This window comes from Lampris incognitus, chromosome 7, assembly GCF_029633865.1.
Source record: "Lampris incognitus isolate fLamInc1 chromosome 7, fLamInc1.hap2, whole genome shotgun sequence".
NCBI lineage: Eukaryota > Metazoa > Chordata > Actinopteri > Lampriformes > Lampridae > Lampris > Lampris incognitus.
This window is the reverse complement of record NC_079217.1, coordinates 3,663,818-3,676,519: the sequence shown is the minus strand read 5'-3', so window position 1 is coordinate 3,676,519 and position 12,702 is coordinate 3,663,818. Positions and strand designations below refer to the sequence as shown.

Here is a 12,702-nt window from a genome sequence, read left to right as displayed (position 1 = left end):
GAGAGAGGGGGAAGAATCAGAGAGACGGAGAGAGGGGGGGGAAGAATCAGAGAGACGGAAGAAGAGAGAGGGGAAGAATCAGAGAGATGGAGAGAGAGGGGGAAGAACCAGAGAGACGGAGAGCGAGAGAGGGGGAAGAATCAGAGAGAGGGGAAGAACCAGAGATTGATTGGAAACAGAAAGAGGGAGAGAGGGGGAAGAGTCAGAGAGACGGAGAGCGAGAGAGGGGGAAGAATCAGAGAGACGGAGAGCGAGAGAGGGGGAAGAATCAGAGAGAGAGCGGGAAGAATCAGAGAGAGGGGAAGAACCAGAGATTGAGTGGAAACAGAAAGAGGGAGAGAGGGGGAAGAATCAGAGAGAGAGCGGGAAGAATCAGAGAGAGGGGAAGAACCAGAGATTGAGTGGAAACAGAAAGAGGGAGAGAGGGGGAAGAATCAGAGAGAGAGCGGGAAGAATCAGAGAGAGGGGAAGAACCAGAGAGTGAGTGGAAACAGAAAGAGGGAGAGAGGGGGAAGAATCGGAGAGACGGAGAGAGAGGGAGGAAGAACCACAGAGACAGGGTGGGGGGAGAATCAGCGATGGAGAGAGAGGGGGGAAGAATCAGAAAGATGGAGAGGGAGAGAAATAAAAGAGGGGGAGAGACAGAAGGGGACATAAAGGTGCGACAAAAGATGGGTGACAAAGGCTCGTGAACTTTATGGCATCAGTTACATTTAGACATTCATCAGTTACATTCAGACATTCATCAGTTACATTTAGACATTCATCAGTTACATTCAGACATTCATCAGTTACATTCAGACATTCATCAGTTACATTCAGACATTCATCGGTTACATTCAGACATTCATCAGTTACATTCAGACATTCATCAGTTACATTCAGACATTCATCGGTTACATTTAGACATTCATCAGTTACATTTAGACAGTCATCAGTTACATTCAGACATTCATCAGTTACATTTAGACCATCAGTTACATTCAGACATTCATCAGTTACATTCAGACATTCATCGGTTACATTCAGACATTCATCGGTTACATTCAGACCTTCATCGGTTACATTCAGACCTTCATCGGTTACATTCAGACCTTCATCGGTTACATTCAGACCTTCATCGGTTACATTCAGACATTCATCAGTTATATTCAGACATTCATCAGTTACATTTAGACCTTCATTAGTTACATTTAGACCTTCATCAGTTACATTCAGGCAGGCCCCCGCCAGGTAACAACCAGTGTAGTTTGCAGTAAAGGTTATTTGTCGTATCCAGAAGCAGACAGGTGACACAATATGTGCTCTTAAGCACCATTTCATGTCTTAAACAACAAGAAACAAGTTGTGTCACTGAATCCTCAGAGAGGCTTGGATACAGTCTGCATCGCTTGTGCGTGTGTGTGTGTGTGTGTGTGTGTGTGTGTGTGTACACATACATTCAGTGTACAAAACTTAAGCATAGTGGGGACGTCCGGGTGGCGTGGCGGTCTATTCTGTTGTCTACCAACACGGGGATCGCCGGTTCGAATCCCCGTGTTACCTCCGGCTTGGTCGGGCGTCCCTACAGACACACTTGGCCGTGTCTGCGGGTGGGAAGCCGGATGTGGGTATGTGTCCTGGTCGCTGGACTAGCGCCTCCTCTGGTTGTCCGGGGCGACTGTTGGGGGGGTGGGGGATAGCATGATCCTCCCACACGCTACGTCCCCCTGGTGAAACTCCTCACTGTCAGGGGAAAAGAAGCGGCTGGTGAGTCCACGTGTATGGGAGGAGGCGTGTGGTAGTCTGCAGCCCTCCCCGGATGAGCAGAGGGGGTGGAGCAGAGACCGGGGCGGCTCGGAAGAGTGGGGTAACTGGCCAGGTGCAACTGGGGAGAAGGGGGGGGGGGCAAAAGTTAAGCATAACATGACTGTTATTCCTGAAGTGTGAACAGGTCCTGGATGTGTGGCCAGGGGTGTGCACGTGCCTCGTTGTCTTCCCCCGAGGCAGGCGGAGCTGTTTCATCTTCGGCCATGATCATGAACCACCCTGGAAGGGGTCGTGGAGGGGAGGGGGCGGGGCCACACGCCGGTCACTCTGCGGCGTGTGATTGGCTGGTAGGCGACCGTGTCTCATCTCTCACTGTCGGGAAAATCGCTGTTTGGCGCGTGAGCTCAGCTGAATATAAAAATACTATTTCCGTAAAAGTAACGAGACCAATATAGCCCAATGTAACGAAGTAAAAGTACATATACTTTATCACAAATGTACTCGAGTAAGAGTAAAAAGTATTCTGCAGCACAACTACTCTTAGGAGAACAATTTATTTTTAAAAAGTACTCCAGTCCATGTAATGGAGTACATGTAATGGAGTAAATGGAACACGTTAGTACCCACCACTGAGGAGGGACGGCATGAGACGGGGAGAACAGCAAGTGAAATTGAAGGATAATGAGAAAGGGGGAGGAGGAGGAGGAGGAGGAGGAGGAGGAGGGCTCGGCGACGATGAGTCAGGTTAATGAAAAAGAGGATGCGATGTGAGGGAGGGAGGGAGGGAGGGAGGGAAGATGGATGAGAAGTGGGGTGGGGTGGTGAGTATTGCAAAGAGAAGGGGGGTTATATAGTGTAGCCCAAGGCCATCAGTCTCCCCCCCCCCCTCATCACGCCCTCTCCCAACCTCTCCTCTCCCCTCCCCACATTTCCATGCCCCCCCCTCCCCCTCAGTCTGAAAGGTCGTTTTCTTCTTGTGTTTGAGGGACAGGGGGAGGAGCGCCCCCTTATTAAGCAGGCTGAGTCTATGTGTGACAGACTGAAAGCCCATTGTGTCCTTTTCTTGACGGGATGGCCGATAGCCCCCCCACCTCCCCCCCCCAAGTCTATCTGCGGAAGGGCTTTTCCTCGGCCAGAGTGGCAGGCCTCCTAGTGGGCAGTGGCGAGAGTGCAGCAGTAACACGTATACCTTCCCAGACCTGACCGACGTCCTCGTGTCTCAACAAGGCTTGAGGCGCTGCGGCGTGCTGACGTTCGGTCGGAGGCCTCCGTGCGGACCACCACCTTTCCCGGCACCGTTTACACTCCATTAAAGCAGATCCCGTGTCAGTGTATTGTGCGCTCTCTCGTCGTTGGGGAGTTCAGCTGAAAACTGGTGAACTGCCCTCAGATCCATGTGAGGTTTCCTGCTGAGAAGCAGACCCTGCAGATCTCACAGTACCGTACACATATGTGTGTGTGTGTGTCTGTGTGTGTGTCTTTGTTTCTAAGTGTCCGTGTGTGTACTTATGCACGTGTGTTTGAGGTTCTAGTGGTCCTACTACCAAGTGTGTGTTTGGAGGCCTGTTGCCATGTGGTGTCCTCATTAGCCAGGTATACCTTGGGGGGGGGGGGGGTTACAAGTCATCAGCCCAAACGTAGTGTCCTGTTGGGATGATTGTGTGTGTGACGTACTGCCAGACCCAGGGAACCACTGAGTAGGTAGGGAACACAGGCTGTGAGAAGGCCAGTGCCTGGTAAGAAGGTCAGCACGGGTCAACACGGGTCAACACAGCCTGCAGCCGTGCCAACGTTCAGGGGGTATGAAACGTCTACAGTTGGTTTGCTATTGGGATTTACCGAAGATGTAGAATTTCGACGTCAGTGTGCGTGTTTGGGGTACTGGAGTGAGTTTTGGTGGTTCTCTGGAACAGCAGCACCGCTGTCTGGTCAGCTGTGGTATTGCCAGCATGCAGAGATGTTCCGTTTAGAAACTTCACACCTCTGCTCCCCACACCTTGTGTTCAAGCTTGCTGTGACCATTCTGAGCGTCAAGCTGTTTTCATTGACAGACTCGTGCCATGGTTAGAGGTGCATGTATATATATTCATGGTTTGGGGTGCAGGTATATATTCATGGTTAGTGGTGCATGTATATATATCCATGGTTTGGGGTGCAGGTATATATCCATGGTTACAGGTGCAGGTATATATATTCATGGTTTGGGGTGCAGGTATATATTAATGGTTAGTGGTGCATGTATATATATCCATGGTTTGGGGTGCAGGTATATATCCATGGTTACAGGTGCAGGTATATAGCCATGGTTTGGGATGCAGGTATATCGCCATGGTTAGAAGTGCAGGTATATATATTCATGGTTTGGGGTGCAGGTATATATTCATGGTTAGTGGTGCAGGTATATATATCCATGGTTTGGGGTGCAGGTATATATTCATGGTTAGTGGTGCAGGTATATATATCCATGGTTTGGGGTGCAGGTATATATCCATGGTTACAGGTGCAGGTATATAGCCATGGTTTGGGGTGCAGGTATATAGCCATGGTTAGGAGTGCAGGTATATATATTCATGGTTTGGGGTGCAGGTATATATTCATGGTTAGAGGTGCAGGTATATATATTCGTGGTTAGAGGTGCAGGTATATAGTCATGGCTAGAGGTGCACGTATATATCCATGGTTTGGGGTGCAGGTATATATATTCGTGGTTACAGGTGCAGGTATATATCCATGGTTTGGGGTGCAGGTATATAGCCATGGTTAAAGGTGCAGGTATATATTCATGGTTAGAGGTGCAGGTATATATATATTCGTGGTTAGAGGTGCAGGTATATATTCGTGGTTTGGGGTGCAGGTATATAGTCATGGCTAGAGGTACAGGTATGTATATTCATGGTTTGGGGTGCAGGTATATATTCGTGGTTTGGGGTGCAGGTATATAGTCATGGCTAGAGGTGCAGGTATATATCCATGGGGAGTGGAGACGATGTCACGGATGATTCGAGATTTAGTTTATTGCCATTTTCATTATGTACGTGCGCACATCAATAAACAGGAAATGCCGTTTCTCCCAGCCCACAGCAGTGCAACAGAAAAGATAAAAAAAAACACATCCAGAAATTCCCTGAAAACAATACCACTAAAAACATAAAAACAGAGAACAAAACAAAAAAACACAAGCGATTAACAACACAGTCCATTAAAGGGCCATTTCAGTTTAAATGTTGTCAGCCGGTGTCTGTCAACGAGTGACCAGCACTGATGGGGGGGGGGGGGGGGGGTTACAGGGTAGATGGATGGGCATGGCCGTGGGGGGGGGGGGGGAGAATACAGTTTGTTAATAATGCTGACTGCTTGTGGGTAGAAGCTGTTTAGCATTCTGCTGGATGTAGCACAGATGCTCCTGTACCTCCTCCCAGACGGCAGGAGGGAGAACAGGTTGTGAGGAGGGTGGTGCAGGTCATTAATGATGCTGGAGGCTCTGCCAACACAGCGCTGATGGTAAACCTCCAACAGGAAGGGGAGAGGGGCACAAATGATCTTGCTAGCTGTCTTCGCTATCCTGTCCAGCTGGTGCTGTTCGTTACCGAACCAGGAAGCGAGACCGTGGGTTAGAGGGCTTTCAGTGGTGCCCCTGTAGAAGGTGGTGAGGGCTGGAATGGGGAGGCTTGCCCTTTTAAGTCTCCGGAGGGGATGGAGCCGCTGTTGGGCCTTTTTAACGATGGCCAAGGTGTTAGTGGTTGAGGTCAGGTCGTCCGCCAGGTGCACTCCCAGGGACTTGATGTTACTGACCCTCTCCACAGTGGTGCCATCCATGGTCAGCGGCGTATGATGGTCAGCGGCGTATGATGATGAATGTCGTGGTGATGAGCAAAATACTGCTGATCCAGAGTCCTTCCTGGTGCTGCAGCCTGGTGTAGCGTGTACCTTTCCAGTATATTACATGTTTCATATGAATTATGAGTCAGGAAAAGGGCTGGGTGGTAGCGTAGGATCCGGGGAAGCTGTCCTTAAACACCCGGGCCCAAAGCCCCCGTGACAACAAGCATTCACACCGCTGAAGGGCCATTAAGTAAGACAATGGATCCCCACCAGCCGCAGGGGCACTTTTCTACAGCTGACACCTCGCAGCAAGGTGTCATGTAAAGAGAGGGGAGGAGCACAAAGAAAACATGTCAGAAAGAAAACTGCAGTCGTAACTTTTTCCCTGTCCTGTCGTTGTGTTCTGCAGGCCCAGAAGAATGAGAGGGAGTCCATCAGGCAGAAACTGGCCCTGGGCAGTTTCTTTGACGATGGGCCGGGCATTTACACCAGCTGCAGCAAGAGTGGCAAGCCAAGTCTGTCCTCACGGTAAGACCTCTGTCCTGGACCGCTTTATCAGGAATCAGGACCCCCTTATCTGTCATTTCCCTTCATGCACCTGCCCACAGCAGCACAACACAAAGACAAAAACACATCCAAAAACTACAAGAACACACATACATCCAAACTAACACACATACCCACACTAACACACATACCCAAACTAACACACATATCCACACTAACACAGATATCCACACTAACACACATATCCACACTAACACACATATCCACACTAACACACATATCCACACTAACACACATATCCAAACTAACACACATACCCACACTAACACACATACCCAAACTTACACACATATCCAAACTAACACCCATACATCCAAACTAACACACATACATCCAAACTAACACACATACATCCAAACTTACACACATACCCAAACTAACACACATATCCAAACTAACACACATATCCAAACTAACACACATATCCAAACTAACACACATACCCACACTAACACACATACCCACACTAACACACATACCCAAACTAACACACATACCCAAACTAACACACATACCCAAACTAACACACATACCCACACTAACACACATACCCACACTAACACACATACCCACACTAACACACATACATCCAAACTAACACACATACATCCAAACTAAACAAAAATTACTGTCAAACGAAAACAAAACTTAGACGTGGACAAAGACACATCATGGACGGTACTGGGTGAGGCCGCCACGAATGTGAATTCGCACGGCACTCTTCCCACACCGGAAGCGGAAGCTTTTATACATTTCTTATCACACAAGGAAGTGAGTGTGCGGTCACCTGGGCCCGTCAACGTTTGGAGGTGTAACCACCGTGAATCTTCTCATAGTTGTTAGAATGAAGTCAGCAGCCCACAGATCCCACTTGCACATCGAGACACGTCTGTCCTGACGTTTCTCCGCCTGGACCCCTTGAGACCCATTACACATTCTTCCCATCTTGCATGTGTGCCATTGATCTGTAAACCGTCGACGTCCTCCGAGCTGCAAATCTGTCAACAAAAACTCTGTTGCGTCCACACGTGTTCATGCTGCGTGAGTCTCCGTATCGTCTTCGCTGTGACTGGGTTTTGCACCAACCGCAGCGCTCGCTCCTCATTCACTCCTCTGCTGCAATCACCCGGCGTGCCCATGGGGAACGTTTCGGCTTCTCGTAATTCAAATCTAATTTATTGTCCCGCGTAAGGAGACGGCAGTGAAATCAAATTCAGATGAAAACAAACGTGCAAAAAAAAACCTAAGGTCGTAAATAACGGTAAATAACAGCAAATTGTGGTGATTTGCAGAACGGACCCAAGCGCAGACGCAGGTTGGTGGGTAAAAATAACAGCTTAGAGGACAGGGGAGTTTAAACTCCTCAACCATTCCCCCGTTGTCATTAAATTGTTATCGTGGTCCATTCTGCAAGTCACGACAGCACGATTTGGCCGTGAAGGTTAGATAATGGTGTGCGTGAGTGCGGTAGAGAGCGAGCCGGCGTTCCGCCCTCTTTTTTCCCTCTGGCCCCGCTACGCCGCTTCTCATGAGAGCGAGCCCCGATCGGTCTCCAGATCCCTGTGTAGCGCTCAGCTCCTCAACTCCCGTCTCCCCAGAAGAGGAGCCTGCCGTTGGATCGGACCCGTCTCTCACCGGCCAAACGTCTTCGGAGGGCAAAGGCTGGAGTCTGTGTTTACTGTGGCCAGGCCGCCCGTTTTCTAGCTTCCTGCCCCTTCCAGCCAAAAGAAGGGGGGTCACCAGTAGAGGTCACCGTCTAGGAGAGCCAGCCAATCTTTTCTTCGTCTCCCCGGACACGGTTGCTGTTGGACGCACCGCTTTTTTCCAGTAGTCAATGCTTTGCTTGCTTTGGTGGACTGTGGAGCCGATGAAAACTTGCTGGACACCAACGCTTTGAATGGGGGACTCCTCACCCGCGTCACCCACCCACCGCACTAAATCCCTGCACCTCCTTTCTCTCCGGCAACCATCGTGAAACAACCCAGCATCCCTTGTCATCCCTTCCTTTCATGCCCCCGTGGTTCTTGGTCAGCCCTGGTTGGAAAAGAGAAATACTCCCCACATTGCTTGGCAAAGTGGTGAGTTGGAGCTCATTCTGTCATTCCTCCTGCCTTCGGTCTGCTCTTGCCCCGGCCGAAGCTGCTGTTCCCTCACCAGTCCCCGAAATGTCGTCCATCCCTTCCGCGTATCCTGACCTGGGAGGAGTGTTCGGTGAACTGTGTCCTGTCCCTGCACCATCGACCTCCTTCCCGGAGCTCCCTTGCCCTCCAGTCATGTGTACAACCTGTCCCGTCCTGAACCAGAGCCCATGAAGAAATACATTCATGACTCCTAAGGTGCTGAGATCATCAGACCATCCTCCTCGGTTGGTGCAGGTTGCTTCTTTGCCAAAAAAGACAAGGCCCTTCGCCCTTGCATCGACTACTGCAGCCTCAGTAACATTACAGTTACAAATGAGTATCCCGTATCCCTAACCAGTTCAGCTTTTCTTTATCTATATTATTTATATTATGTTCTTGGGCGGCACAGTGGCACAGTGGTTAGCGCGGTCGCCTCACAGCAAGAAGGTCCTGGGTTCGAGCCCCGGGGTAGTCCAACCTTGGGGGTCGTCCCGGGTCGTCCTCTGTGTGGAGTTTGCATCTTCTCCCCGTGTCTGTGTCCGGTTTCCTCCCACAGTCCAAAGACATGTAGGTCAGGTGACTCGGCCTTCCCTAGGTGTGTGTGTGGGCCCTGTGTGATGGCCTGGCAGCCTGTCCAGGGTGTCTCCCCACCTGCCGCCCAATGACTGCTGGGATAGGCTCCAGCATCCCTGCGACCCTCAGAGCAGGATAAGCAGTTTCGGATAATGGATGGATGTTATGTTCTTTATTTATTTTAAGAGAAAAAACGAACCAAATTAAGAACAGAATTAACGTTGCGTTATTTTCTCCAGCGCATTACTTTTAATCCCTAACCCATGTTTGTATAGTTTCGTTTACTCCACGTGGGCTCCGGGCTGCTAGCTTACATAACATAACTGGGGTGGATGGGGCCACGAGAGATGAACTACGAGCTAGGCAGTCAAAAACTGTGCATTTCTCCGCCAGCATTTGCTGCACTTTCGCCAGATGTTTCAAAAGGTTGCTCGTGTTTCCACCCTCACATGAAAAAGACTTGAACTTGTGGCAGCGAGCATTGTCAACATCAACTGTAGTGAAGTATAACCAGACTTGACCATTTAGTTCTCTCCACCATTATCGCTAAGAGCAGGCTCTGTGTGTGTGAGAGAGGGAGAGGGAGAGGGAGAGAGAGAGAGAGAGAGAGAGAGGGAGAGGGAGAGAGAGAGAGAGAGAGAGAGAGAGAGAGAGAGAGAGAGAGAGAGAGAGAGAGAGAGAGAGCAGGCTCCGCACCTCGGCTCGTATATATGACGCGCTCCAAGAGAGAGGGATCTCTTATGGATTAGGAATAGCGAGAATGCATCATAGACAAATGTCTTAATCTAGTTGCAAATTAGAAACGGTGAGATAAAAAGGTGTAAGATAAAGTTTTTGTAGCCTAAATAATTAAGAAATTTTCTTAATTTCTCCAGTCGTTAATGGCGAAGCTTATCAATAATATGGTCTTTAATAATTTAGCACTGGTTCATGTTTAATACCGGGTTTCGATACCCATCCCTAATCTACGCTAAACTGGACCTCAGGAATGCCTGCCATCTGGTCAGGATTAAAGATGAGTGGAAAACGGCCTTTAACGTCCCCCTTGGCCACCTTATCTTGGACTGACCATAAAAACCTGTTTTACATCCATCCAGGCCGCCAAATATCTAAATTCCTGTCAAGCCCAGTGGGTGCTGTTCTTTGGGTGGTTCAGTTTCACCTGCTAATACCACCCAGGCTCCAGAGACCTCAAACCTGATACCCTCTCCCGTCACTATGTCCCCGATGAGGCTCCTACCAAGCTTGACACCATCCTTCCTCATCCTGTGTGGTGGCTGTGGTTACTTGGGAGAGAGTCCCTTGTAAAACAGGCTCAGAAAACTCAACCAGACCCAGGAACCGGCCTTCCTCGTCATCTCTTTGTACCCGAGTCTGTCCATTCCCAGGTCCTCCAGTGGGGATCAGTCACCCCTTGTCCATCCTGAAGTGGCATTTCTGGTGGCCACCGATGGATGCAGACACCTGCGCCTTTGTGTTTGGTTGCACCTTGCGCCTTAGAGTTTGTTATCGGACTGCCACCTTCCCATGGCAACTCAGCAGTATTTACCATTGTTGACAGGTTCTCTAAGGCTGTGGCTTTCGGGGCTCTGCCCAAACTCTACAGCCTTGGAGACCACAGACCTCACGGTGCACCATGTGTTCCGCCTTCATGGCGTCCCGTCAGACATCGTTTCTGACAGAGGCCCCCAATTCATCTTCCAAGTCTGGAAGGCCTTCTGTCAGGCCCTCGGAGCCTCAGCGAGTCTGACTTCTGGTTACCATCCCGAGACCAACAGGCAGATGGAGCAGGCAAATCAGGACCTGGAGGCAGCATTCCTTTGCATTACCGCGCCTGGAATCCTTCTTCCTGGAGTGCCCACCTGTGCTGGATTGAGTACGTGCACAACTCCCTGTCTTGCGCTGCCACAGGGATGTCCCTGTTTGAATGCTCTTTGGGTTACTTAACACTTCTCTTCCCAGTAGAGGAAGAGAAAATAAATCCCCATCTCTTCTGTCCAGGCCCATCGCCGCCTCTGCCGTAAGGTTTGGAAGGACACCTGTGCTGCCCTCCCCCATTCAGCGGACTATAACCAGTGCTTAGTTGATCGTCACAGATCCCTGCCCTTAGCTACCAGCTGAGCCAGAGAGTTTGACTCTGCTCAAAAGACAGAGAACAGAATCCAGAAAACGCCCCCCCCCCCCCCGTTTGTTGGCCCATATGAAGTTAAGATCATCATTAATCCCTCTGTTGTCAGGCTCAAGTTGCCCAAGTCCATGAGAATCCACCCCACCTTTCACATCTCCCAGCGCAAGCCCGTCTCCACCAGCCCGCTGTCTTCTCCAGCCACTTCATCATTGTCGACCAGCCGGCTGCCGTCTGGCAGCTGCTGGAAATGCGTCGCTGAGGACGGGGTTAGCAATACCTGGTCGATTGGGAGGGCTATGGTCCAGAAGAGCATAGCTGGGTATCCCGCTGGCTCATCTTAGACCCATATCTTATCCATGATTTCCACCGGGAGCACCCTGACAAGCCTGTTAGCAACCTTACAACCCTTAATTCGCTCCCCTTCAGCCCAGGGCCGGGGGAGTGATTGAGTGATTGGCATGAGCTGGCTGGAGAGTAGCTGGAGATGGGGAGTCTTTAGAGCCAACAGAAGGGAAGGCAAACAGGCAGGCAGGCAGGCAGATGAGCGATGAACCTGTGCACGGGAGAGGAGATGGCCGTTAGCAAACAGGTAACATGGAAAAAACAGTTCAGCAGAAACACGAGGAGAACAAGTAGGCAAAAAACATGAAGACGAATCTCTAAAGATTAGAGACCTGCCACTACTACCGCAGTTGCAGAAGCAATGATCCGGCGATGATTCGTTGAAAAGGCGGGGTTCTTATACTGCTGTGGTTGATGAACTTGATGGAAGGCAGGTGTGTGTAAGCAGCAGGGAAGTCGGGGAAGGAGCGCCACGTCCACGCCACACAGACAGACACAAGAGACACGGGAGCACAGGACTTAGACTGCTTTTATCTGTAATTGTCTCATACATACAAGGGAACAAAATTACATTTCACATGGACCTCAGTGCCACATAAAAACAAATAACACACAATAAATATTAAAAATAAAAAGTGCATTAAAAACAAGAATTCACAGACCTAAGCACAGCTGACACAGATGGAATAAGACGGTCAGAAAGTCATTGTGTAGAAGGTCTAAGTCTGGGGTGTCAAACTCCAGGCCTCGAGGGCCGCAGTGTCTGCAGGTATTTGTTGCAACCATGCACTACACCACCTGATTAAACTAGTTCCTTTCCCTCCTTGATCCAGGAGGTGAGCTAATTAGTTTAATCAGGTGGTGTAGTGCACGGTTGCAATAAATACCTGCAGACACTGCGGCCCTTGAGGCCTGGAGTTTGACACCCCTGGTCTAAGTGTTCAGGTTGTTGAGGAACCTCACCGCCTGAGGAATGAAGCTGTTGCATAGTCTGGTGGAGGCAGCACGGATACTCCGGTACCTCCTGCCAGAGGGTAGGAGGGTGAAGTGGATGTGGGAAGGGTAGGGGAGTGGGGTCCTTCACAATGCTAAGAACCTTCTGGGTGCACCGTGCATCATAGATGGCCTGGATGGATGGGAGAGCAGTTCCTATGACCTCTCCAGCCGTCTTCGCTATCCGCTGAAGGGATTTGTGGTCGGAGGCCTTGCAGTTCCCATGCCAGACAGGGATTCAGCAGGTCAGGATGCTCTCTGTGGTGCCTCTGTAGAATGTGATGAGGATGGGTGTGGGGAGACTCTCCCTCTTCAGAAGTGAAGACGCTGCTGGGCCTTCTTGGAGAGCGCAGTGACATGTGAGGACCAGGAGAGGTCCTCTGCGATGTGAACTCCCAGGAACTCCAT

At 50.1% G+C, this 12,702-nt stretch overlaps 1 protein-coding gene across 3 annotated transcripts in view; it reads left to right on the top strand.

The window, feature by feature from the left end:
- Positions 1–12,702, top strand: part of schip1 (schwannomin interacting protein 1) — a 58,547-nt gene that overhangs the window by 28,200 nt on the left and 17,645 nt on the right. For all 3 annotated transcript variants that reach the window (XM_056283188.1, XM_056283189.1, XM_056283190.1), the window contains exon 3: positions 5,981–6,099. In XM_056283188.1, coding sequence (XP_056139163.1) covers positions 5,981–6,099 — 119 coding nt within the window. The remainder of the gene's footprint in view (positions 1–5,980; positions 6,100–12,702) is intronic.